The 24,557-nt window shown below is 55.0% G+C and overlaps 1 protein-coding gene across 1 annotated transcript in view; it reads right to left on the bottom strand.

Moving 5' to 3' along the window:
- ATP2A3 (ATPase sarcoplasmic/endoplasmic reticulum Ca2+ transporting 3) overlaps window positions 1-11,780 on the bottom strand; it is a 42,965-nt gene extending 31,185 nt beyond the window's left edge. Inside the window, exon 1 of the mRNA XM_032200645.1 lies at window positions 11,663-11,780. Coding sequence (XP_032056536.1) covers window positions 11,663-11,780 — 118 coding nt within the window. The remainder of the gene's footprint in view (window positions 1-11,662) is intronic.
- Window positions 11,781-24,557: the final 12,777 nt, after the last annotated feature.

The following is a 24,557-nucleotide window of genomic DNA, read 5'->3' as shown; positions in this document are numbered from 1 at the left end:
GCAGCAGTGCTGTTGCAGCTACTTCCCCCCCCCAAAAAGCTGATTTTGAGCATACTGGGAACTAGGCAAACCTCCTCTGGGTGGTGCCCCTTTCCACCTCCCTTCACATGATAGCTCAGCACCCACTTTGCACCCTGCAAAAAAGGGCCAAAAGCCATAATGCACTGACATTTCTGGGTCTGCATCCACCTAAAACCACCTGAAAATGAGAAAATTTGGGGTTGAAGCCCCCTTCTCTCAGTTCCAGCACCCCACTAGAAATAAGAGGATTCGCCCTGCTCTCCAAACCCCAGGTTTTATTGGGTCAGCCCCGTGGTACCAGGCAGCGCAGCGCAGCCGGTGCCATGCCGTGGCCACAGTGCTGCCGTGTCACTACAAAACCCAATGCAGAGCAGCAAAAACCCAAATCCACGAGTCCTGTGGGACAGCACAGTGAGTGCAGACGGGCTGAAATGGGAATCCCCGCTGCCAGACTATATGGGTGTGGGATGCTCCAAGGGCAGGCACGAGGCAGAGGTGGGGCGGGCAGGGGGCCGGTATCGCCAGCTCCTGCCAGCTCAAACAGCGCAGCAGGGCTGGCACTGGTGACGTGGAGGGCACGGTGAGCAGGTGACAGCGAGGCAAAGCAGCCCAGGTACCACCTGCTGGCAGCGCAGTGCCAGCTGAGCACCCTCGGGGAGATCCGGCCCTGTTTTCCGGGTCAGAGCAAACAAATAAAACACGGCAGGGTGGCACGGGAGGCACTGCAAGGAAACGTTTCAGGTGCACGCTCAGACCCGGAGCGTGATCCCTGACAGTGAGCATCTGAACACCTTTTTCCCAACATTTCAGTAGCTTCCCCAGAATAAAGTCAGATTTCCTTTATGGGAAACAAGCCTGCTACTGAGCAGGGAGGGAAGGGTGATGTCCCAAAGCCAGGCAATGTGAGCACCGTGCATCCCCCCACAGGCAACAGGGACCAGGTGGGACCAGGACCTGGCTCGCCCTCCACAAAGAAGCACAGCACCCAGCCTGGGACTAAGGACCAGCATCACCCCCACCCTCTGCTCCAAAACTTCCTTCAGGCCGTATTTCTATGCTGTAAACTCTTTTTTTTTTTTTTCCCCTTCCTCTAATTTATTTTTCCATATGCGGTGAAGGGGAAATGGAGGGGTAAAACAAGCGATGCATCCAATTCCCAGACTTCGCCAACAGGCAGGAAAAAAGTGGTATAAAGAGTAAAAAAAAAAAAAAAAAAAAAATAAAATAAAATAAAATAAAACATCCCCAGCTGGGACAGCAGCCTCCCCCAGTGACACAAAGCAGGACTTGCTCTGGGATCCTTCACCCCGCAGAACAAATTGTTATTTCCAGCAGCACCACAAGGCCCCGCTCCCTGCCCCGGTGGCGGCCGGCACCGTGCGGGGTTTTGCAGCCCCCAAACCCCTCTGCTGGGTTTCCCCATCCCCTGCTCGGTGGGAATCCCACCTGGGGACGGGTGCTCAGGTGCTTTTTCACCACCACCCTTGAGTTGCAAGAGCACAAAGCGACGTGTTTGGAGGCTGATGCGTTGTGGCAGCGTTATCATGGATGACAAGCACCCGGAGGCTGATGGTGCGATGCTCGCAGGGGACAACGCGGAGTTACCCCATTCGGCTTTCCTTTCACGTGCAGCTTCGTGCTGGAGCCTCCCGAGCACGTAACACCACCCAGCCTGCTCCCAGGTGCCACCCTCCCCACGGGGACAGCCCCAAAAGCTTTGCCACCCGTTCTCCCCCCCTCCCTGTAAGCAAAGCCCTGGGTGCGCCGTGCCGGGGGGAGCCTGATTTGCCTACCGCACCGCACCTGCCTCCTGCACCCCCAGCACCCGCCTGGTGGAGCAGGCACCGAGATAAAAGGGCCAAGGGATGAACACCCCTCCCACGGCAAACACCCCGGGATCGCTGCTCCGGCAGCGTCGCCGAGCTCTGCAGGATCCCGGCATCCTGCCTGGAGGGGCGATGGCAGCCCCAAAATAAGGAAAATAAATAACTAAATAAGGAAGTGTTCAGGGCAGGGTGATGGTTCAAGCAGCGAGGGTGGCCCCACAGACCCAAGAGCTCAGCAGAAGGCATCAGGATAAACCTGCCTGTCCCACCCCAAATTCCTTTTCCTTTGCTCCTGGGAATGGCTCATCCCCAAAATGTTGTGAGCATCCTGCAAAGGGCAGCTCCCCTCCAATATCATGCACAGGGATCCTGCAATGGGGCCACGAATCCCCACGCATCCTCCTCCATGGAGGAAAGCAAATTATTTTGTACGGAAAACCCACATGCAAGTCCATTCTCCTTCTCTCAATGCTAAGAGAACAAGGGGAGAATATTTCACCCATTTCCCCTGAAAAATCAAGTCACCGGTCAGGCCAGCAGCCTTATTTGCAAAACTGAAGTCCCTTTAAAAATGCCTGGGGATATTTTGGGGAGAAACATGGGGAAATGGGACTCCCCAGCCCAGGGCTGCACCTGGTGGCCTTGTCCCCCCGGTGGTCCCAGCTGGTCCCTGGGGGACAGGGGGTGCGTGGCAGAGGGAGCGCACAGCCCTGGCCTCAGACGGGCGATGTGAGCAGGCTAAAGGCAGGTTTTGTTCCCTCCTGCACCAAGGCAGTGGAAAGAATTTCCAGCTCTGGCTCCTGGGTGGAAAAGCTAAAAATCTGCATTTAAATAGTAACAGCTTCGGGGGCATTCAAAAATAAAACAAATTAAAATAAAGGCAGGGGAACAAAATAAAGCTTAAGATGGGGCTTTTTTTCACCCGATTGCACCCCAAACCTTGAGGGGACAATCCCCACAGCCAGGCACAGCTTCCCCTGCCCAGCTCAGCCTCACCTACGGGCTCGGTGAGGGAGCCCCACTGCCTCCTGCGAGCCCAGAAGCACTCTGCGATCCTCTTCTTGCAGGTTTCATTTTTTTTGCCCTACAACTACTTTTTTTTTTTTTTTTTTTCCACAGAATTTCCCCCTGATGCTCCAGTGCTTGCTTTTAACTCAGTCGGTTCTGTTGGCACAGAAATGGATTTCCATCCCTGTGGGCTCTGCCTTTGGCCACCATCACCATCAGCGTGATGCCTCTGCTAAAATCCTTTTTTTGGGGAGCCAAAATCTCCCCAAAACAGCAAATGTTCAGAAACCAAAGCCCCATCCATGCCAAGGCAAGCAAAACACCAACTTTGCAACGCTTCTGGGACTGCCACACCATGCTGCAAGCCAGCCAGCGAGTCAAACACCCAGCGGCATAAAATTTAATAACATTTAGGATTAAATAATGCTAACATAACAGCTTAGCAAACCAAACACACCAAGCTGCAGAGGCGGCGGTGCCCGAGCCCTCACGATGCTGGCTCAGCCCCTGCAGGTTTTAAATATCCTTGGGGAGGGCATTTGGTGCTGGAATTGCACTGCTGCCTTGCAGCTGAGTTCCGTGAGATCTGGGGAAGAGCCGGGTGGAAACGTGCTCATGGCTTTTTTTCTTAAAAAACAGGAGAAGTGGCTTAGTGGGCTGCAAAGGTAAGAAAAACAGGCAGGAAAATGAGAGCAGGGTGCACAGCCAGAATTGGATGCACTTGCTCCTGGCGGAGCGATGTCGCTCAGCACGCAGCGAGGGGCTGCTGCGGCGTGGGGCAGGGGGACAGAGGCAGAATGAGACCAAGCTTCCCCCCTCACAAGGGGCTCTCTGCAGCACTCTTGCCCACCAAAACAACCCATTTGCTTTTCCACATTTTTTTGCTTGACCTCTGGCACACTGCAGGCTTGGGACTGAATCACAACCAGCATGGATGCAGCGCTACCAAACCAGGGGGGGATGTTTGCAAGGTGTAACCCCCCAAAAGCAAAGCCAGCAACCTAAGTAAATACCTGAAGCCCTGAAATATATTGCTTTGCAACCCAAACACTGCTTGTTCCCTTCCTCATCAAGAGAAAGCCCTGGCTGAAACTGTGGGCTGCCGGGGGCTGACCCCATCCCAATACACACAGGCTCGGAGGGGGTACGGCGTGGGTTTTGTTTTTGTTGTTCTCCATTTGTTTGTTTTCTGGAGGAAACGCCTCCCACTCCTGAAAGCGTTTGTGAAATCCGACAGCCGGAATATTCACATCTCGAGGCGACTCCCATCTGCTGGCAGAGCAAGGCGGGCTGGCAACACACGGCCAGGCTAAGGCAGCACTGCGCCCACCGGCCCTGCCCCGCACGGCAGCTAATGAGCTGCTTTTAAACTCAATTAACTTCAGCAGAGATTATTATTATTATGTTTTGCTATTTTTTTTTATTATTATTTTTTTTTACAGAACTCCTTGCCCCAGCCAACCCCGCTCCCCAAACACACGCTGGCTTTTCCTGCTCCCCGCTCTCTGAGCTATTTTCAGCGATTGCCTTGGATGGGTGTTCGTGGAAAATAAAGTACGCACAGCACTGAGTTTAGATTATATCAGAAGAAAAAATAAAATATATATATCGTGCAGAATAGAAAAAAAAAAGTCTTTCTGGATGGGAAAAAGGGATGAGCTGGGCAATTAATACTTTCAGGGATGAACTCTCCGGGGATCACGCATCCCTGTGTAGTTGAGCCCGTTCCCTTCCCACAAGGAGGCAGGTTGCTGGAAGAGTTGGGCCCATTTAATCTTATTTCTGTGACCTTCTTCCCATTGCGTATAATGTGTGCATGTAAGGGATGGAATTTTATTTTCATAGATACACACATATGTACATGATATATACATATATCTACAGATACAGATGTGTATAGAGTAGACTGGTTCAGTTGGAATGGACCTACAAAGACACAGATACCTACGCAGAGACCTATGAAGGTACCAACAAACAAGTTTAAGAAGACTTAGTGTTGAGAAGACAAGTGTCAAGAAGAGGTGAAAAAGAGAAAAACCATGCAGGAGTGCAGAAAAGCACCAAAACCCAAACCACGCGGAGCCCTGGGGAACGCCGTCCTCCACGGAGCGAGCGGGAGGCTCGGGGCCGCCTCTCCCCTGCAACTCTGTTTTCCTTTTTCCACTCGCTCACCACATTTTCCTTATTTTAGCGCGTTTTGTTGACTTGGAGGTTGCAAAATGGAAAAAAAAAAAAAAAAGAAGGGAGCGCAGGCAGGTAACGGCGCCGGGCAGCATGAGGGGTGTCCCCACCTCGGATGCTGGCTCCATCGGTCCAGCTTGGCCAAGGGTAAGCGTGGGCAACCAAGCCAATGGTTTTGGGGCAAAACCCTGGGGATTTGGCTTCCCTGGGCAGGCAGAGGGGATCGAGTCACTGCTGCCCGAGTTCCTCCTCGCAGCTCTGCACTTTGCTCCCCGCAGCTAAGGAAGAGAAGAGAATCTCTCCCGCCCACGCACCCCTCCCAAAAAGGAACCAACCGATTTTTATCAGCCACAAGTGCAAAAAAAAAAGTTTCCAAAGCAGAAATAATAACAATTAAAAAATAAAAATTAAAAGGTGGGCACAGCGCTGCACAGGCTGGGGTGAAGGGGGTGATGGCAGTGGGATGTGGGGGCACCTGAGGCATTTTAGAAAGGAAAAAAACAGGATAAAAACATGGGGAGGGGGAACCACAACCAACCATCACCCAGCCTTAGCTCCTCATATTTGGCTGTACCAGGGGCAGCCCTGCCCTGTGGCCCACAGTAACACCCATCCCTTCTCCGCCTCCCCCCCCAGGGCTGGTTTAAAATACACCCGGTCGCTAAATAGCAGGAAACACCCGATGCCAAAACACCACGGACAGGAACCCCAGGGCGCAGGGGAGGCGCAAGAGCAAGGAGCGGATTTCCTCCCCAAAACGTTGCAGCGCCGACGGTGCCCCCAGTGTGCAGGGCATGCACCCTCCGAGCCCCAGCCGGGCACGGGCACGGCAGCTCTGGCTAGGAAAGAGGTCTTTTTTTTATTGCCCCTGGGTTGTTTCCCCTCCGTTAGGGGATCTTTGAGCCAAAAGGCCATGGTGATTTGCAAACGCAGCCCAAGCGTGCAGGGGGGGGATGAAATAATCAAATGGGGTGAACTGCATCAGCATATCCAGCTGCACGAGCAGCAGGTATTGGAAAATTTAAATTTTAGGAGAGTTGCTGTGAGCACAGCAGGGGCACCTACGTTTTGGGGTGCACGAGGTTCAGACATCCCCAGAGAGGCTGGGGCTGGCGTTTCACCCCAAAGAAGCATGGTGCTGGAGACTGCGCCCAAGCGCACAGCCCACGGGGACATGCCCAAGCCCAGGGGTGCTGCAGGTAACTGCAATGGCAGAGAAATAAATAGGCAATAAAATTAAATAAATAGAGAGAAAGGGCTTTCATAGGATGATAGCAGCCAGACCTCAGTGCTAGGAGGTTCCCACAAACACCAGCTACAGGCACGAGGTGAATCGCCGGCGAGGATTCATTCAACACACAAAAATCCCAACAAAAGAGCAAAATTCGGGACACGACCCCTCTCCCCTTTCCCCCATGGGCTGCAGAAGGTGAGCAGCACCCCCCCAACCACGGCTTCAAGCCCCCGGAAAATATCCATTAGCACTAATCGCATTAATCCCAAGAGGAGCAGGGAGCCTCCCGCCCCGTCGCCCATCGCAGCAGCCCTGCCTGCAGCCGGTTAACCCGCGGGGTTTGACGCCCACGGAGGCGGCGCGCTCACGTCATGGAAACACTCAAGTAACCACAATTTTCTCTATTGCTTTTTGGCTCCAGCCCCTCAGCACTTCCAGCCTTCTCCCGCTACCTGTTTTACAGTGCGATAATCGCTGCAGACGCTTCGCTGCGGCGCTTGGCAATTTTATTTTAGTTTCTTTTTTTTTTTTTTTTTTTTCTTAATGTAGGTTACTGTTATAAGTTCTGCCTCCGATACTACAGCACTGAGATGCTGGAAAGAAAAAAAAAAAAAAAAAAAGATTGTGAGTCATGATACCAACAGCGTGTCACACACACAGTAATAGAAGTCGGTGGGGATGGGGTGCCTGGGGGGCTCAATGTGCTGCCCCACGGACCCCCTGAGGGGGTGCTCCCTGTCCAGCACCCAGCTGGGTGACAGGCATGGTGTGCCCGTGCTGAGCTTTGGGTTGATGGTTTGCAATGAATTATCCTTAAAATAGATAGATAGATAAATAAATAAATAAATAAAAGACATTTTGGTCGGGCATCACCATCCCACCCAGGTCTGCAAACGCTGCACGTGGGAGAAAAATCGAAGCTGGTGCCCGCAGAGGTTTGAGCATATGAAAAAGCACCAAAAAAAAAAAAAAAAATTCTTTTAGAAGCGGATGAATGAAAGCATCACAGGGCAGAGAACCAGCTGGACAGGGGGTCACCCAACATGCCATGTACGTGTGGTCCCAGGGGACATGTGTGGATAAAGGGCTCCGCAAGCCCGGTGCTAGCAGCACGTAGCAGTGGTTGTGCAAGCGGTGATGCCGGCCACACGCGTGTGCAGGGCAAGGATTTGCCAGCACAGAGCGAACCACAGGACAGGGAGCTGCATCGGCTGCACGGGGCCCTGCTCTCCCGCCAGCAGGTCTGCAGCAGGAGAGAAAACACGAAGCGAAAAACACAGCGATACGCACGCTCCTCCGGCAGAGAAAATGTCTCTGGTAGAAAGAAATCCAAAGCAACAAAATTGTTTTGTGTTCGAGGAAGGAGAAAAGTGAAAATATTTAAACTAACTTGCAACCTAAACATCAACAACATTTTTTAAGGCTGAGCAGTGAGAGATGATTGTAGAACAGTGACTCGGTGGCTCAGAACTGGATCTGGTGACTGCAAGAGGCTGAAACAGGCAGACAGACCAAGCTGCAAGGGGGGGAGAGCAAGCAGGCTTGGGGCTGTACGGCACAAACGGCACCGAATGGGCCAAAATCACTCAGTTCTGTTAAAACAGACACCTGAAATACTGGGACAAGAGGATCCGTGTGTGTGGGGTGCACTTTTGGGAAGCCGTAGCGCACCCCGCTCCTCACTCAATGCTCTGCAGCACAGCAGTGACCAGCCCCCAAACCAGCAGGAAAATACAAATATTAAAGAAATAACACTTGTGCAAGAAGTTCGGGGGGAAACCCCAAGGGTAAACCCCTAGGTAAAGGCAAGGCCCGTGGGTGCACCTGCACAAAAACCCCTTCCACACCAGTGCTGCCCCTGCCTCTGCTCGCCCTGGATGGATTAAACTGCTGCAGGAGCCAGGCAGGACAGGGTGGATGGGAGGTTTTCTGAATGTTGCTCCTTATTCACTTTTTTTTTTTTTTTCCTCAGCAAAAAGGTAGGTATGGAATTGGGTAACCCCAGAGGAAGGTGTGGGGCTCAAACCCCAAATTTCCTATCGTCCAGTTAGGAAAATTACATGGTCTCTCCACAACCCTGAAGGTGCTCACACTGATTGAGTGCATCAGCATTTCTCCTAAGGGAAAGGATTTGGAGGAGGAGAAAAAAAAAAAAAGAAAGAAAAAAACACACAAAAAACCACGTAGCGTGTTTATGAATCAGACTGCTAAGCGTGTGTTTCGGGGGTGGAAAAGGTGGGCGATGCGCAGAGGAACAGAGAGCAGAGTGAGATGAGTCAGAAAATGCTGCTTTTCCCCTCCTTGCCGGCACCTCAAACGTTTCAGCACAAAACAGAAATTTCTCTCTTTCTTTTTTAAAACTGTCAGGAGCGAGCTGGAGCGATAACCTGGGCTGGGAGGCAGCCGGGGTGTTTCCCCGGTGCTGGAGCTGGCTCTTAATAATGGTCTATTAATGATAATAACCCTTAGGACAGCCAGCAGGTAATGCCGTCACTGTCGCATCTCGCAACGGGGTGCACAAGGCTCTGGAGGCCACCAGGCAGGGTTTTGGGGTCACCCCTGGCACCGCTGGGGTCCCGCAGGGGGTGGGTGAAAGGCCGAGGAGAAGGGCCTGATCCTGCCCGCTGCCATCGCCACTGCAGAAGGGATTTTGCTTTGGAGCTGGAGGAGGTGGCACGCAAAGAGATAAATGCCCCTATGCTGCAAACATCCCGGCGCTTGACTCCGCTGACATTCACAGTCCATTTAGGTTACTGATGAGGCAAATAAAATTATGCATATGCATTAACGTTGGCAATACCGTGCCCGAAATGTGCGCTCATTTACACATGGAAATCCATTTAGGAAGAGAAATCACGGCTATATTTAAATCAGAAAAATCACTCGGCTGGCCGCGGGGCAGCTCCGGCTTACATCTGTCACTCCTCGGCAGAGCTGGAATCATTTCAGAGCAAATTCAGCCTTTGTTTTTTAAGTTCAGAAAGAAAAGAAAAAAACACATTGGCACTCCCGTACCCTCCAGCCCTGTCTATTATAAAATAAAAAAAAATAATAATAAAAAACTAAAATAAGAAGGCAGAGCTCTTGTTTCAGGTGGCCTGAAAGCAGCTGCAGCGCGGAGCTCGAGGGCTCGGGAGCCTTTTGCCAGTGGCCACGGCGAGACCTCAGCGCGCCGCGGCTCCTCCAGCTCCCCTGGCAAACAAAATCGCCGCGCTGCCAGCGCCAATGACAGATTTGAAACTCGAACATGAGCTCTTCCGAACAGAGAAATATCTTCTCCAAGCCCAGTAATCTATAGCGCGCTGCTCGGCTGCCAAGCCGCTAATTGGAGATATTAAATAATCAGCATTGCGCTCTGCTTCCTCCTACAAAGGGAGCTGCGAGCGCTGGAACTGAAAAGCAGTTTTAGGCTCCTAAAGAATGTGCCCCCCCCCCAAAAAAAATACATATACACAAATAAAGGTGGCCCCCCAAAATACCTACACACACTTAAATAAAGCACGCCAGAGGCCACTGCTTCTCGCTCAATGGTGCAGCTCGCTGCAGCTCTTATTTCTGAAATGCATCAACCCAATCAGAAATAAAATAAAATAAAATGAAGAAGGCAGCTCCCCAATGTATGTCAGAAGAAGTTTTTACGGAAGATGCTGTATTTCGGGCCGTGATTCACACCGCCACTGGCAGTTGGATTTCAGGTGTGGAAGGAAATGAATGAACGTGAGCCGGGAGGGTGCGAAAATGAAACCCGCCGGAGCCGCGGGGCTGCTCCGCGCTGCAAGCGACGCGAGATTTGAATTTTCTTCCCCCTTCTGAGCTCTGTGCGAGCTCAAGCGAGACGCCAAACTGCCCCGCACTTCCGCTGCCAAAATTTAATTTAAGCTTAAATTAAAATGCAATTTAATACGAGCCACCTTCGAGCCCACCGTGCTGCCCCACACTGCTCCCGCAGTAGACTGGGTACCCAGGGCGCGCAGGTGCCGGCTCCTGCAGCCAGAACACAGCCTGTAAGCCCTCACCGTGCTGGAAAAAAAGGCCCTTTGCTTAAAAATGAGCTTTTAAAACAAAAAGAACAAGCCACACAGGGTCCCATTCTTCACCATTTTAACACAAAAGCAGTCACACCTGAGCCACACACAAGAAAAATCCAAGATTTGCACAAAAGCGCAAAAAGACATTATTTTTTGAAGCCTTCCGCCACATTTGCACCCATGCTGCTGCCTGCACTTTGCACTGGGCAGCAGGCACAGGGCTGTGCCGTGAAGGTGACAGCCACGGGACATCCCCAGGCGAGAGGCTCTCACGAATCACCACTTTGTAAAAAATTTGTGGTCTGGAGCAAAATTTGCTGCTCCGCAGATGGAGGAGGCGAGCGCACGGCCACTGCTTGAGGGAGGTGAGGGGGTGAAAAAGAAACAAATTCAAAGAGAAAAATTTATTGCCACCGCTAAGCCTTTGCTTGGCACCTACGCCACACGCTCGAGGCACCTCTCTGGAGGCAGAGAGCCCGGTGCCACCGAGCAGCCTGACTCAGGGAGGATGATTCACTTGGGCAAACAGGAGCAGGCACCGTGAGCCCCGCAGCAGCCAGGCCTGCAGGTGACACTGCCCCATGGCACGGAGAGCCCAGAGGCCGCCCTGGGGCCGGGGGGAATTTGGGGAGTGACTGTAGCTTGGGATCAGGACCGGCACTTTTGAGGGGTTCTGCCCCCAAAGCAGGCAGCGGGTGGGAGGCTCTGATCCCTGCGGCTGGGGGGGCTCAGGGCTGGTGCTGCCAGGCAGGATGGGACCCCCTGGGGCTGGGGTGCTAGCCAAGACCCTGTCCCCACTCAACGGGCTGGGGGCACCCAGTGGGTCCCCAGGCTGGTGGTCGTGCTGAGAGCTTCCAGAGAGATGCTGCCCTTCGCTGCTCGCCCAAAAGGAGCCGCAGCAGCACCCGATGGCCACGCAGGGACCCAAGCCCTGCTGCCACCCCACACCTTGCTGCCACCCTGTGTCCCACTGCCACCCTGCTGCCACCCCACTGCCACTCCACGTCCTGCTGCCACCCCGCTGCCACCCCACACCCCACTGGCACCCCGCTGCCACCCCACGTCCTTCTGCAACCCCACTGCCACCCCGCTGCCACCCCACATCAAGCCAGCAGCGGGCCCTCTCCGGACCAATTTCGGGGCACTCCCTGCACCCCGGCCAGGACAAAAACTTCCCCCAGAGCCCCCCCAGCCCCCTCCACACCCACCCCAAACCTCCCCCCAGCCCTAGCACAGCGCTCGGTGCCCCCGGCGCCCCCCATGCCCACCACCGGGCGTCCCTCGGGGTCCCCCCGCGCATCCTCCCACCGCACCCCACAACACCCCACCCCGTAACCCCGCACCCCACGGCACCCCACGCTCACCATTAGGGCCGTACTTCTCCCGGCTCCTCCGGACCTGCTCGGGGCTGAGCCCGCAGCTCTCGGCCACGCCGAAGCGGCGCAGCACGTCGAGCACGGGCAGGCTGTGCGCCGCCTCCATGCCCCAACAACGGCCCGGGGAGGGGAAGGGGGTCCGGGGATGGGGAGAGGAAGGGGGGGGGACGCAGGGACCGGCCGCCGGGCTCCCGGGACCGCGCACGGAGCGCACTCGGGGGCCGCCGCCGCTCGCCCTCCGCCGGCACCTCGGGGAGCGGAGCCGCCGCCCGGCCCCTCCTCCCGGCCCTCCCCGCCCCTCCCCGCCTCCCCCGGCCCCCCCCGGACCGTGCCCGGGTCGGCCCGGGACAGCGCTGCCCGGCCCCCCCCCCTCCACAACCGGCCCGGGGGTCCCCGCTCCCTGCTCCAAATGTCCCCCTGTGCCGGGGGGGCTGCGCTTGCCGGCAATGCTCTGCTGGAGTGAGGGGTTCTTGCAGCCAGATGTCAGCTTCTGGTAGCCAAATGTCAGCTTCTAGTAGCCCACTGTCAGTTTCTGGCAGGCAGGCATCAGCTTCTAGTAGCCAAACGCCAGCTTCTACTAGTCAAACGTCAGCTTCTAGCAGCCAGGCATCAGTTTCTAGTAGCCAAATATCAGTTTCTGGCAGCCAAACATCAGCCTCTAGTAGCCAGATATCAGTTTCTAGTAGCCAGCCATCAGCTTCTAGTAGCCAAACATCAGCTTCTAGCAGCCAGACATCAGTTTCTAGCACCCAAATATCAGTTTCTAGTAGCCAAACGTCAGTACTAGAAAGTAGCCAGACAACAGTTTCTAGTAGCCAAATGTCAGTTTCTGACAGCCAAACATGACTTTGTGGCACCTAAATGTTACTTCCTGGTACCCAAAGTCACTTTCTGGCACCCGAACATCCCTTCAGCAGCCCTCCATGTGCACAGGACGAGCTCCCCTCGCCTACACACACGAGGCTGCCCCAACCCCTGGGTACAACCGGCCGAGGACAGTGGCCAGCCCGCGCCCACGGTGGCCCAAACCCCGTGCTCCAGCGGTGTCCCTGTGCCCCGGCCAAGGTGGGCTTCCAGCAGCCTCCCCCAGCCTCTGGGTACATCCAGACCTCACCCCACAGCCTCTCCCGGAGGAGGCTGGTGGCAACAGGGGCTGGTGGGCGACGGAGCCGAGCCCCACACAACCCCAGCCCCACACAACCCCAGCCCCACACAACCCCAGAGGGCGGCAGGCAGGAGGAAGTGGCGGCGCGCAGCGCAGGGAGGAGCTCGGGTTATTTATTTATTGGTGCGTTTATTTATGGAAAGCCTTTCGCCGATCCCACCGGCGTGGAGGTCCTGGAGGAAGCGCGGCTTTTCGCGTTTCTCAGCCCGCTAAATTAAGTTTTCCGGCGGGGTGGGAGGCGCAGGGCTGCGCGCCGCGGCCGGGCCCCCCCTGCGGCCCTGCTGCAGGAAACGCGGCTCCAAGCCCTGCGGCCTGGCCTGGCTTCAAGCGGTCGCCTGCCTCTCGTTTGGGGGAGAAAGTAGTGTTTGGGTGTTTTTTTTTTCTCCGTGTCGCTTGCCCTGCCCTCGCCGTGCTCTCCCCTCCCCTGAGGGTGCCAATAAATAGAGCGTGGCAAGGGGCTCCCCCCGCCTCATCCCGCTGCTCCAGGGCACAGTTTTTGGGAAAGGGAGATCTCGATGTCCTCATGGACACAATTTAGGGATGCTCCCACACCACCAGGGACCAGCATCACCTTCCCTGCACCCGCCAAGGCCCGTTTCGGTGCTGGGGGCACAGAGAGGCAGAGCCCCCCCAGGGCCATATGGGTACAGGCAGGAGACCCCCGCTCCCTTCCCCAACATCCCCCAGGGATTTACCAGCCGAGGCGTGGACACCAAGCCCCTACCCCAGTATTTTCCACCAGCACGTGCCCTTGCAGCTCCTCGCGCTTTCCACGCCTGCTGCATTTTGTTTGGGACCGCCAGAGGATACCCCCTAAACCCTCATCTTGGCAGCCCCTAGGGTGGAGAGCATCGTGGATCTGCTGGGCACAGCACCCAGACCGTGCTGGGGCTCCGGGCACCTTCCAGTTTCACCAGCTGCTGCCAGTCCTGGTGCTGGAAGCCAGCAGGAAGGCGATGTCCGGGCCCCAAAGGTTAAAGTTTCACCGAGCGGCAAGCAAGCGAAAATAGATTTACACAGGGAACCAGCTGGCAGCCCTGGTGAATGGCAGCACCATCGACCCCACCTGTAATTAAGCAATTCCTGAGAATTATTAGCAGCTTGGAGCAGTAAATTAGTCCAGTAATGAGCAATGAGGGAAAATGGTCTGGAGGGAAAACAGCCTCAAAGTGGCCAAGGAAGGGCCTGGGGGTGCTTGAGCAAGACCATGGGGTGGGGGACGGAGCCCCCTGGTTTGGGATTCCCCCCTGCAGCACATCAGCCCCATGTTTCATCGCCTTCAAAACAAAAGGCAAACCTCCTTATTTGTCCTGGCTTCCCCCTGGTAGTAAATTTTGGAGGTAGAAAAGCTTAATGGGGTCATTAAAACCCCTAAATTAACAGCATGATTTTAACACCCCCAATCTCGTGAAGCCCTTCAGCCAACACAGCACCAACGCTCACCCAGGGCCTGGAAACCTGCCCGTGGTTTTGATTTTCCTCCTGGTTTTACAAAGGGAAACCAGGAGGAACTCTACCAAAACCCCAGGATTTGCAGTGCTGGAGCCAGCTCCTGATCCCATTAGATGTTGCAGGATTTTTTGCAATCTCCGGGAGATTCTGCATTTATCCTCATGCTGCTCCCAGAAAATGGGGAAAAAACGAGGTTTTCTGGCAAGGCCGAGAGCAGCCAGTGCCGGCGCCAAGCCTAGGGCTTTGGAAGCAGGGGCTGGCAGCAGGGCTGGAGGATGGGGACAGCACGGGCCATACTTCACCCGTGTCACTTCTGCAGCATCACACCCGAGGGGCTGTCCCCATGTCATCCCACCAAAAGGAATTATTCCACAACAGGAGGTGATGGGGCCACGTCTCCCACCCCGCTCCCAGCCCACCATGTCCCCTCTCTCTGTGCCACGAGCCCCCATCCACAGAGGAAGGCCGGGAATGGCTTTTTTTTTTCCACAGGAGCTTTGATATTTGCTTTTCCTACGGAGAAAAAAAAAATAAAAACCACCTTGAAATAACAGTTTGAGGCTCTTCTAAATGTTACACACCGGCCGACCTTTCGGAGCCAGGCTTCGGGTGTTATTTTTAATCCCCCAGCCAGGACTCCCAGCAGCTGCGGGTTCTGCTCCCAGGGGGCTGGATCCCAAAAAACACTGAAAGGCACTCAAAAATGGTGTCAGCCCTCACCTCAGCCATGCTCAGGGCTGCAGCTCGAGTATTTCCATCCCTGCTGGAGACATATCCTTGCGTCCCATGCTGTCAACATGTGCAATCCAAGGGGTCGTAGGAGCATGGGTATCATCAGGATTTGGCTTATTGGATATAAATACATATATGATATAATATGCTATTATCTTAGAGAATAAATTTGACTTCTTGGATAATAAATTGGATATAAATAAATATAAGATATAATAAATTAGTCACTTGGATAATAAATTTGTCTTCTTGGATAATAAATTGGATGGGGCAGGGCAGGATTCTCCAGCTGTAAACCACGTGCTTTTTTCTGGGATTAAACTGAAAGTGGGGTTTTCCTCTGCCCTGATCGGGGCAGATCTGGAGCACCCAGCCAAGTCCGGAGGCTGTTTCCCGGTGGGAAGCTCCCCAGGGCTGGCGTGGAGTGAGGATCCCGTGTTGTGGCCGAATTTCCTGGCATTTGCCCTGAACCCAGCAGCAGCACTTCACTTAGGAGTGTCTGTTTACAACTCCAGACCTATATTGGGCCATAATTATTGTTTTTTTTCTACACCGTATTCCGATCTCTCTCAAAGGTAGGAAAACCCATTAATATCCATTGAGGGGGAGCTCCGTGACACTCGCCCTGACGCTCTAATGCTTTTTTTCCCCTGCTGTAAAATACCTCCTGGAAAACAAAACAAAACAAAACAAACCCCAAACCTGCCTTTCTGGCATGCCATTCCCAATGGTTTTGCTGGAGTTTAGGAAGCAGCAAAAGCAAACAGCCCCGAGGAGGCTCCAAGGTGGCGGCGAGCCCTGTGGGGCTGCTGCACGGGGAGGTTCCTGCATGCCCCTCACTGCTCCAAGCCTTCCCTCTGTGTCCTCCTCCAGGGAAAAATTCCCAGTTTTGGGCTGGGTGAGAAATTTGGGCTCTCCATGGAGATGTGATGTGCAGAGGGTGGGTAAGGGCTGCCTCCTGCTTCCTTTGCAGCTGTGCTGCTGCCCTCCCTCCAAGCGAGTGGGACCAAAAGCCATGCATCAAAAACCATCCGGGATCCCATGGATGGACAATGTGCCATGCCCTCCTCTCCTGGGGGATGAGCAGCCTCGCCAGCACGGAGTGACCCTTTTGGTGGCAGGATGGCCATGGTTGTTGCCTCATTGTTAAGGGCTTGCAAGCAAAATGGGGGCAGGGAGAGATGCGATCTGCAAGGAGCCCAGCGCCCTGCTTGCACCACGGGGCCAGGACAAGTGACCTTTCACGAGCACGGGAACCCCGGCCGAGCCCACACTGCTATTTTTAACCCCGCATCAGGCCAGGCGATGGCGGGTTTCCTTCCTCTTTCTCTTTCGTGCGCGCCGAACAAAGGAAAACCAGATAAACCTCCGCTCCGAGGCAGGGAAGCCCATGAGAAAAAATAAAAATAAAGAAAAAAAAAAAGGCGATGGGCAAAGCACGCTTCGGTGCAACTTCAGGGTGGAGGGGGCAGGCTGGGTGCTGGGGGAGTGCACGGGTCGGGAGAGCACGGCCAGGGCTCTGCCGCTGCCTTCTGAGCAGAAAACGCACCCAGGGGTAAGAGGGTTGGGTTTGGTTTGGGGTGGGGCTGGTGGGGGCAGGCACTGCAGGTGGAAGTAAAAAACAGCAGCAGAATTTTGTTTCCAGCAGTCCAAGGATCTTGTTCCAACCCTTCCTAAATGAAGGAGTGGGAATTTTTCACTATCAAGACATGCAGATTAAGCTCTGTTTAGGAAGGGTAGGGATCCACCGTGGTAAAAATTAAAAGTTGTGTTTGGTGTAGCTCCCTTTCCTGAAGTTTTTGCCTTATTTTTCATTCTGAGAGTAGAAACCAAAGCAACCCCACACCACTCTGATGCCCCTTTCCCCCAGCAAGTTTCTCTCCACGCTTCGTGCTTCCTAGAATTCCCTAAATACCTGCTGAAAAATCCATCCTGTGTTACCAGCATGCATCTACAACCCCAGAACCTTCCTCTTAGTGCAGCAATATCCCAAAATGCAGGGGTCACATCCCCCCCACCAGCTGGGACAGACAGGACCCAAACCCCATCGGTTTTCCCTGGAAAATACAAAGTTTTGTACCAAAACGCTTTAGAGAATTGCCTGTCAGTCAGTGGTATGATTCCTGCATTTACGGCTTGTGATAGTGTCTGTGTTTTGCAGGTAGTCTGCAGAAAAAAAAAAAAAAAAAAAGTGGAAACATTACAAGGAGGGAGATATATATGTATTTATCTATATATAGCTCACAGATACAGCCAGAGCTACCTACGCGCAGCACAAAAGGAGCTGTTTGCCAAATACTTCATGGGCTGCTGTTGCTTTCCCCGATCCTTCTCCCTGGGAAAAAAAAAAAAAAAAAAGAAAAAAAAAAAAAAGAAAAACACACAACTTCTGTTGATCAGCGAGCAAATATATATCGTTAGCTGTATAGGGCTACAGGAACAGATCTGGGCTTGGCGCAGGCGGCACACGCGCGACTGCTCAGTTGGCGCTGCTTTGGATGATGCCAGGGCCCTGCACATGGCAGGCTGTGGAGGGGAAGCTTTTTTACACCATTTTTGGCCTCCCCGTTTCCAGCTGGAGGAAGCAGTGGTGTTTCCAGCCATCGCCCCAGCAGCCCTCCAAGGCAGGGGCAGAGGGAGCTCTGGGGGTCCCTGGGCTCCAGGTAAGTGGGTCCAGGCTGTGCCTGCGCCTCCCCCAGCAGCCAGGGGAGAAGGAGGTGGAAAATAAAGATGATGCCCCAAAAAAACAGCTCATGGCTTTGCACAGCTGGGCTTGGGGAACGTATCCCCCAGATGTATGGGGAATCCTGAGAAATGGCTCCGTTGTTGCCCAACACTCGGAGCCTAGTCTGAGGGGCCGTAGCAGAGCTCTGGGGGACCAGCCAGTTTTCTGTAGCACAGACCTGATCCCATTTCTGCTGAATTTCTGCTGGAATTTCTGAATTTCTGCCCATGGGACAGATCCCAAACCCAGGAGGAGTGCAGGTATCCACCAGCAACATCACAGCCTGGTGCTCACCACCCCTAGGGCTCTGCACAGACCCAAACCTCTCATGGAGCTGTTGGGGCTTTACCGAAGGGAACCACCACATCCCATCCTAATAAATCCATGGGGCCGATTTCAGTTCCTTTTAAGCATGACCGGCTGTTTCACTCCCCCCCTCATGGCTCCTTGTCCTCCTAAACCAGAGTGACCCAGTCCTGGCATTGCTGTGGAGGCTTCTCTTGGCTCCTGCCCTGGCTGCAAGAGCAGAAACGTGCCCTCTTGTACACGTGGCAGTGAGAATCAGGCCCAGTAGCCATGGGACTGATCAGCTTCTGCCGATTAAAACAGGCTCCCAGGTGCTCACCACCAAGAAAGTGATCTCCTACACCCTGGGGAGCCTCTGCTCGTGTTGGATCCCAAAATGGGAGGTCATTGTGGTGCCCCAGGGGTGATGGGGAGGCTGGGGGTGCTGAGCTCAGCACGGGCATTTGGGGCCATTTGGTCCCAACCTGTCCTTCTGGAAGCCTCCCTCCATACCCTTGGCTTTTGCATTCTTTTTAAACCCCAAATTTGTGGCTGTAGCCATGCAGCAAGCGCTCTCCGAATGCAAACCCCAGGATCCGTCTCCTCAGAATCCAGGTTTTAAGACAAAAACCCCAACACATTCACTTCTGTAGGCCCAAACTCATATTCTGGAGGACAACTCCACCGGGAACAGAGGTCCTGGGCCTTGCTGGTGGGACGTGGCCATGGGGCTCCCCCTCTTCGGCCTCCACAAGCGAGGCCAGCCGGGGCTCGGGACACATCACCCCCTCTGGAGGCTGTTCCCCCAAGGCTGGGTTTTCCTGGGGGATGGTGAACGCTGCAGGTGAAATCGTTCAGCCCCAAAACACAAAAGTAAAGCCCACATATGTTCCTGTCCATGTTCCCAGCTGCAAAATGCCTCCTGCCTGCCTTCAGGCTTTCCCACTGACCTGCAGGCCAGAAGCTCTCGCAGTCTGCTCAACCTGAATGTCACAACCACAAAAGTCCCTAGGAGCACGTTAAGTAAAACACAAAAGAGACGAATTCACTTGCCAAAAGCAGGCATCCAAAGATGCACAAACCCCAAGGGAGCTCCTGAGCTGCCCAGCTCTCATCCCTGAAGACCAAGACAAGTTGAGCCCCTCTTCTCCTCATCAGAAGCCTGCGATAAAGCCAGAAAAGGATGAAAAAAAAAAAAAAAAAGTAAGATCAGGAGAACATTTGCTGCTGGAAACTGCTGAGGGGAACGGCGCGATGTCTGGGAGGCGTCTGAGCACGCAGCGTGCCTCTGGGCGCTCGCCAAGGACGGGATGAGAAGTGATGGCAGAGAGCCCCGGGGGAATTTGGGGCCACCCCGGGGCACCCGAGCCCCCTGCACCCCAATTCTTCATAAGAGAACCCTCCCGGGGAATGTAATTTTAACGGGGTGAGTGGGAGGCTGTCTGCAGATGGCATCAATAGCAGACCCGCTGCCAGCTCGGCGGTGTGTCATCGCTGCCGCGCAGCCCTAAGGGATGCAAATATAGCAAACAATGTCATTGTTGCTAGGATTTTCGGGCTCTGGCTGCCTGGCCAGCCTGAGAACGGGTGGTGATGCTCGGGAAAGGACGGCCACGAGGAATGATATTCCAGATGAAGAGGGAGATGAGTAACTTTTCTCATCCAGGGTGTGAATCCATTTTTAGGCAGCTGGGCTCTCAGGTGTTGGTAGCTCTTGTGCTGCCAAAAGCTGTGGATTCCCCTCCATAACCCAAAAGCAGACACAAGTAGCTGGCTGGAGCACTGTTTTTTAGCAGCCACAAGCAGTGGATTCCCCCTGACCCCACAAAGCACAGAGCTGGGTGCTGGCACCCACAGGGTCGGAGTTTGGGGGTGTTTGGGTACCACGAGGCTCACTGTGCTCCAGGTGCTCCAGCTCCTAAAGCAGCCACACAGGCTCTCAGAGGAGGTTGGAGAGTTTTTGGAGTCTCTTCCAAGCCCCCATTTGGCAAGGGGGGGTTGGGGGTAACACCATCACTTATTCAGAAGTGGGATTTGTTTTAAATTCAACAGGAAAAGCAGTGCCCAGCAAGCACTGACCCCAAAAGCACTCGGATGGGACGCGTCTCCTGGAGGCAATGCCCCCTCTTCTGCACTCCCCAGGTGCCTGACCCCACCGCAGGGCTGGGGCAGGTGTAAAATAATTAATTCCCGCCCAGTTAATAGCAGATCCCTTTACAGAACCGGGGAACAGCAGTGAGAGGCCGGTTTGGGAACCAATTCACTCCTGCCACCAGCAGCAGGACGGCGCGGTGCTGGGCGGGGAGGGATGGGGCCGGCCTCGTGCAGGGAAAGAGTCCAAATATCTGACATCCAGCCCCAGCCCCACCGGCTTTTTCTTCTCGAAAGTACACAATCCTGACCTATTTCCAGCACCGTTTAAACAAACCCCTGATAAATGAACGCGAGAAACCATTTCCTCCCTATTTCCTTCCATTAGAAACGAAACACGGCCATTAATCACCAATAAAGAAATAAACCCCCTAAACGATCTGCGAGGGACTGCGTTAGCCTGATCCCTCTCCTCCCAGTGCTGCAGCACCCGGCTGAGCCTGGGAGCAGCGGGGCCAGTGCTTTCCCTGCTGAGCTGGCCCCCGGCTCTCTCCCACCGCCCCTCTTGGTGGGAATAAAGCCAGGATGCTCCGCTGGGTGAGGATGGTGCTGGGCTAGCTGGTGCTCAGCCCCCTGCACGCCCTCCTTTATTACTCCCATCAGCATTCGAATTGTTTTCGTTCTGTGCGCCAGAGCCCTCTAGGAAAAGAAAATAATAAATAATAATCAGCAGGCTTTGCATCAATACCAGGGATGTTAATGAGAGCTGCTGTTCTGCAAGCTGTGCTGCGGCTGGAGGCACAGCCGGGCTGTAAGGACCTCTCGCTCCTCCAAAAGCCTGTCCCCTGCCCGAGGTGGCCACGCCAGCAGGGAGCAATTCTTGTCCCCAGGATGTCACGGTGGTGACGTGGGACACACATCCCAGCTGAGGGCTCTCCACAGCAGCTTGTTGGTAGATGGAGGAGCTTTCCCCAGCCTGTAAGTCTCCCCTGTCCAAAATTGGCCATCGGTGGTGATGCTGAGCACACGGAGGTGTCCTTGCAGCCCATCCCTTCCCCCTGCATCCTCCAGCACCCCCCAGTCACACTGTACCCACACAGCACACCAAGCCCTGGGGATGCCCCCACTGTCCCCACCCCATTGTGGAGCTCCCAGGGCACTGCCCTGCCCCACTGGGGAGCTGAGCAGCATCTGCACCATGCTCTGCACCAGCACAGCCCCAGCAGCTTCCTGCCCCGGGCTTATCTCCGCACCCAGGCGGCCCCGAGGAAGCCCAGCACCCTCGTGCCATCGCTCCGTGCATGCACAGACACCGCAGGCCGGGGCTGGGCATTTCGGGGGCGATGCCAGTCCCCAGCTGGAGTATTTCAGGGCAGCATCGCAGGGCAGCAGCCTGACCTCCCCCCATGCACAGCATGGGTGTCATGATGCAGACTGGAGATAAATATTTTGGACTTTATCTCGCTGGTGTATCGTGTAGATCGGCGGGGACACGTCCTCGCTGCTCACCCGGTGATACCGAGTGCCCTGAAATAGCCTGAGAAAGGCAGAGGAGCTGTCGGCCTCCTCCCAGGCTCCTGGGGCACGGCGGGTCCTGCAGAGGGACAGCACCACGTATTTTGGGAGGGAACAGGATGCGTGTGCCCTGGTGTGGGTCTCTCTGGGGACCCCACGGCCACCCAGGACAGGGTGGTGGCAGTGTCTGCAAGCAGCTGTGAGCAAGAGGAGAGCACGAACCTCTCAGCAAGCCTTGGCTGGCAGCTTACAGACAGAAATAGCATGGGATTTGCTACATCAGTCGTGCAGGAGGCACTTATCTCTGCGGAAATACCCACAGGCAGGGTGCACAGCCCCATTTGGGGACAGCCCTGCATCCCCAGGGACACACCAAAGCCAATGCACACTCCATACTCACGGTTATAGAGTGGGATTGCATCTTTCAGATGCTTTGCAAAGCAATGGAAATGATCCCTAAATCCCAAGGGCAGCTGGGGGAGGATCAGGCAGAGCCTGTGGCAGCGATTCACCACACAGCACAGCCCTGTGCCCGCCGGCTCCATCACTTCTTTGCCTGCTCCTGCTATCTGCCCTGCCAGCACGCAGCAGAAGCCAACAGATACAATAAAAAAGCATTTGGAAAAACACCTGGAGCCTCTGCTGGCATCTTCCTCTCCAGATTAATGGGAGGGGAAAAAAAAAAAAAAAAAGAGGAAAAGCAACCCTCATCAAAGAGCACCACCAGCTTTGCAATTCTCCAATGAGTTTGACATCCACTTCCAGGGCGGGGAAACCCTGACCCCGTGGGCTCTTTCCTCATGGCACAGCTCCGGGGGGGTTACACAGGCAGGTGCCGGGGATGCCACCCCGTGCCCTTGGGGACACAACCTCACTGCAAACAGCTCTCAGCCCCAGCACCAGCTGCAGGCTGAGCGCGGCTTCGCTCTCCCCTTGCACAAGGGCAGCAGCACTCTGAGCCGCACGCTTTGCGCCCTGCAACCGCCCCGGGGCACGAGGAGGTGCCAAGAGCATGCAGGGCCCCGATAAGGGCGGCGGGTAGGAAACGGGGCTGAAATCCTTGGGTTTCATAAGTCGTGTGACAATAGCGCGAGGCGCTGCCAACTTTCCTCTCGCGCACGGAGCGACAAGTGCTCGGAAACGGCAGGGCCCTGCGAGGAAAAGAGCAGAAAAGACAAAGAAACCCTGCCAAAGGGGAGCACCTGGGCATGGTGCCTTTTTCTGCCATTCAGGTCCCTCTCTTGCCCGAGCTGGGACTGTCCCCGCTCACGGGAAATAAATGCCTTGAACCTCGGGAGCTGAGGGAAACACGAGCTGCCTGCACAAACCCCGAGGCTGAGCTCCGAGCTCCCCGCTGCAGCTCTCTGCACCCGCTCTGGGTGCCTTTTGCATGTCAAAGTCAGGATTTTCAATGCAAATGCTGCTGAGCCCCAGCCCCGTGAAGCTCAGGTGCCAGCACAGACTTGGCCCCGCTGGCTGCAAGCCACACGTTTCGCTGGGGGTGAATCCTTGGACAACAAGGGGCAGGCTGGAGGCATGGGACGGTGCAAAATCCTCCTTGGGGTCCGCTTGGGCAGAGCCAATTCTTGGCCCTGGGGATGGTCACGGAGGTTGTGCTGCAAGGAAAAGGCAACTTCTGCCCCCAAAACACGCATCCAGCAGCAGAAATTGGCTAAAAAAAAAAAAAAAAAAAAAAAAAAAAAAAAAAAGCATCTTTGGGAGTGCAGCTGTGCAGCAGGACTGTGCCCCAGGAGGGAGGCCGGCACCCACAGGTCGCATCCTGCCCCTTCCCGGGGCAAACGGCATCCCCAGCGGCAGCGATCACCATCTGCACGGGGCTTGCAAAGTGCTTTGGCTTCACATTTGCCTAAAATCAAGTGCTAGGGAAATGAAGGCACGCCGGTCCCTCAGCACAGCCCCACAAGAGCCCCGCGGCAGCTGCAGGGAGCAGGAGGAGCAGGGCTGCGACCTGCAGGGCACTGGGGACAGCTCAGAGCTGGTCAAGCTTCATCCTCCCCGCTTCGGCACGGGATTTGTATATGGAAAAAAACCTGCCAGGAGAAGGACAGCAGCCCCGCTCCGTCTGGATAAATAGTTAACCGAGCAGTCAAAATAGCCGGTGCTACGAAACAGCTGCTGGGACAGGAGGCAGGCGCCGAGGGGAAGCATCGCTGTCAGAGCGGGATGGGAGGAAGGATGAATTTGGGAACAGGGGTGGCAGAAGGGGCACAGCCCCCAGGTTGCCCCTGTGTCAGCCTCTTCCCATGAGAAGCCCAAAAGCAGGTGCTGGAGAGAGTGTCCTACCCAGCTGCTGGTCCCCAGCTCACGCTGCTGGTGTGGGGTGCCCCATTGTGCCCCCCCAGGAGCTCAGCAGTGGGGGCTCACAGGGGGATCAGCGCTTAGCACAGCTGCACCATGACCCCAGGACCCTTTTTGGGGCCTTCAGCATCCCCAAAAACCTGCATGAAGGACCTAGGGTGCATCAAAGAAGCTCACCATAGATCTGGAAGCAGCAACATGAGGCAGCACAGGACCCATCACCACACACCCTCCTTGAGGACATCCCAGGGGGCATCCAGACCCTGTGAAGGGCTTGTAAAGCCAGGAATCCCCCTTCTCCACCCCTGCTGAATGGGCAGGGCTTTGCCCTAAATCAGGCACCTGAGCCAGAGACCCACACCTGAAGGCTGTGAGCAGCTCTCCCCCACCCAGCACAAGGGCACGTTACCCCCAAAGGCAGTTTTCCAGCACAAAGCTCACCCCTACCCATGCAGGATCCAACCCAACCCCAAAGCCCCGGGCCATGTGTGCATCGAAATGTGCTTCAATAACAGCAGGAGAGACTTTTGGGTGGGAAGAGGTTGGGTGTGCAGGAGCCTGAGGGATTCTCTGCCCTGGGGATGGATGAATTTGGGGCT

The sequence above is a fragment of the Aythya fuligula genome, chromosome 20, assembly GCF_009819795.1.
Source record: "Aythya fuligula isolate bAytFul2 chromosome 20, bAytFul2.pri, whole genome shotgun sequence".
Taxonomy (NCBI): domain Eukaryota; kingdom Metazoa; phylum Chordata; class Aves; order Anseriformes; family Anatidae; genus Aythya; species Aythya fuligula.
Note: the sequence above shows the minus strand (reverse complement) of the source record. Positions and strands in the feature narration are given on the sequence as shown.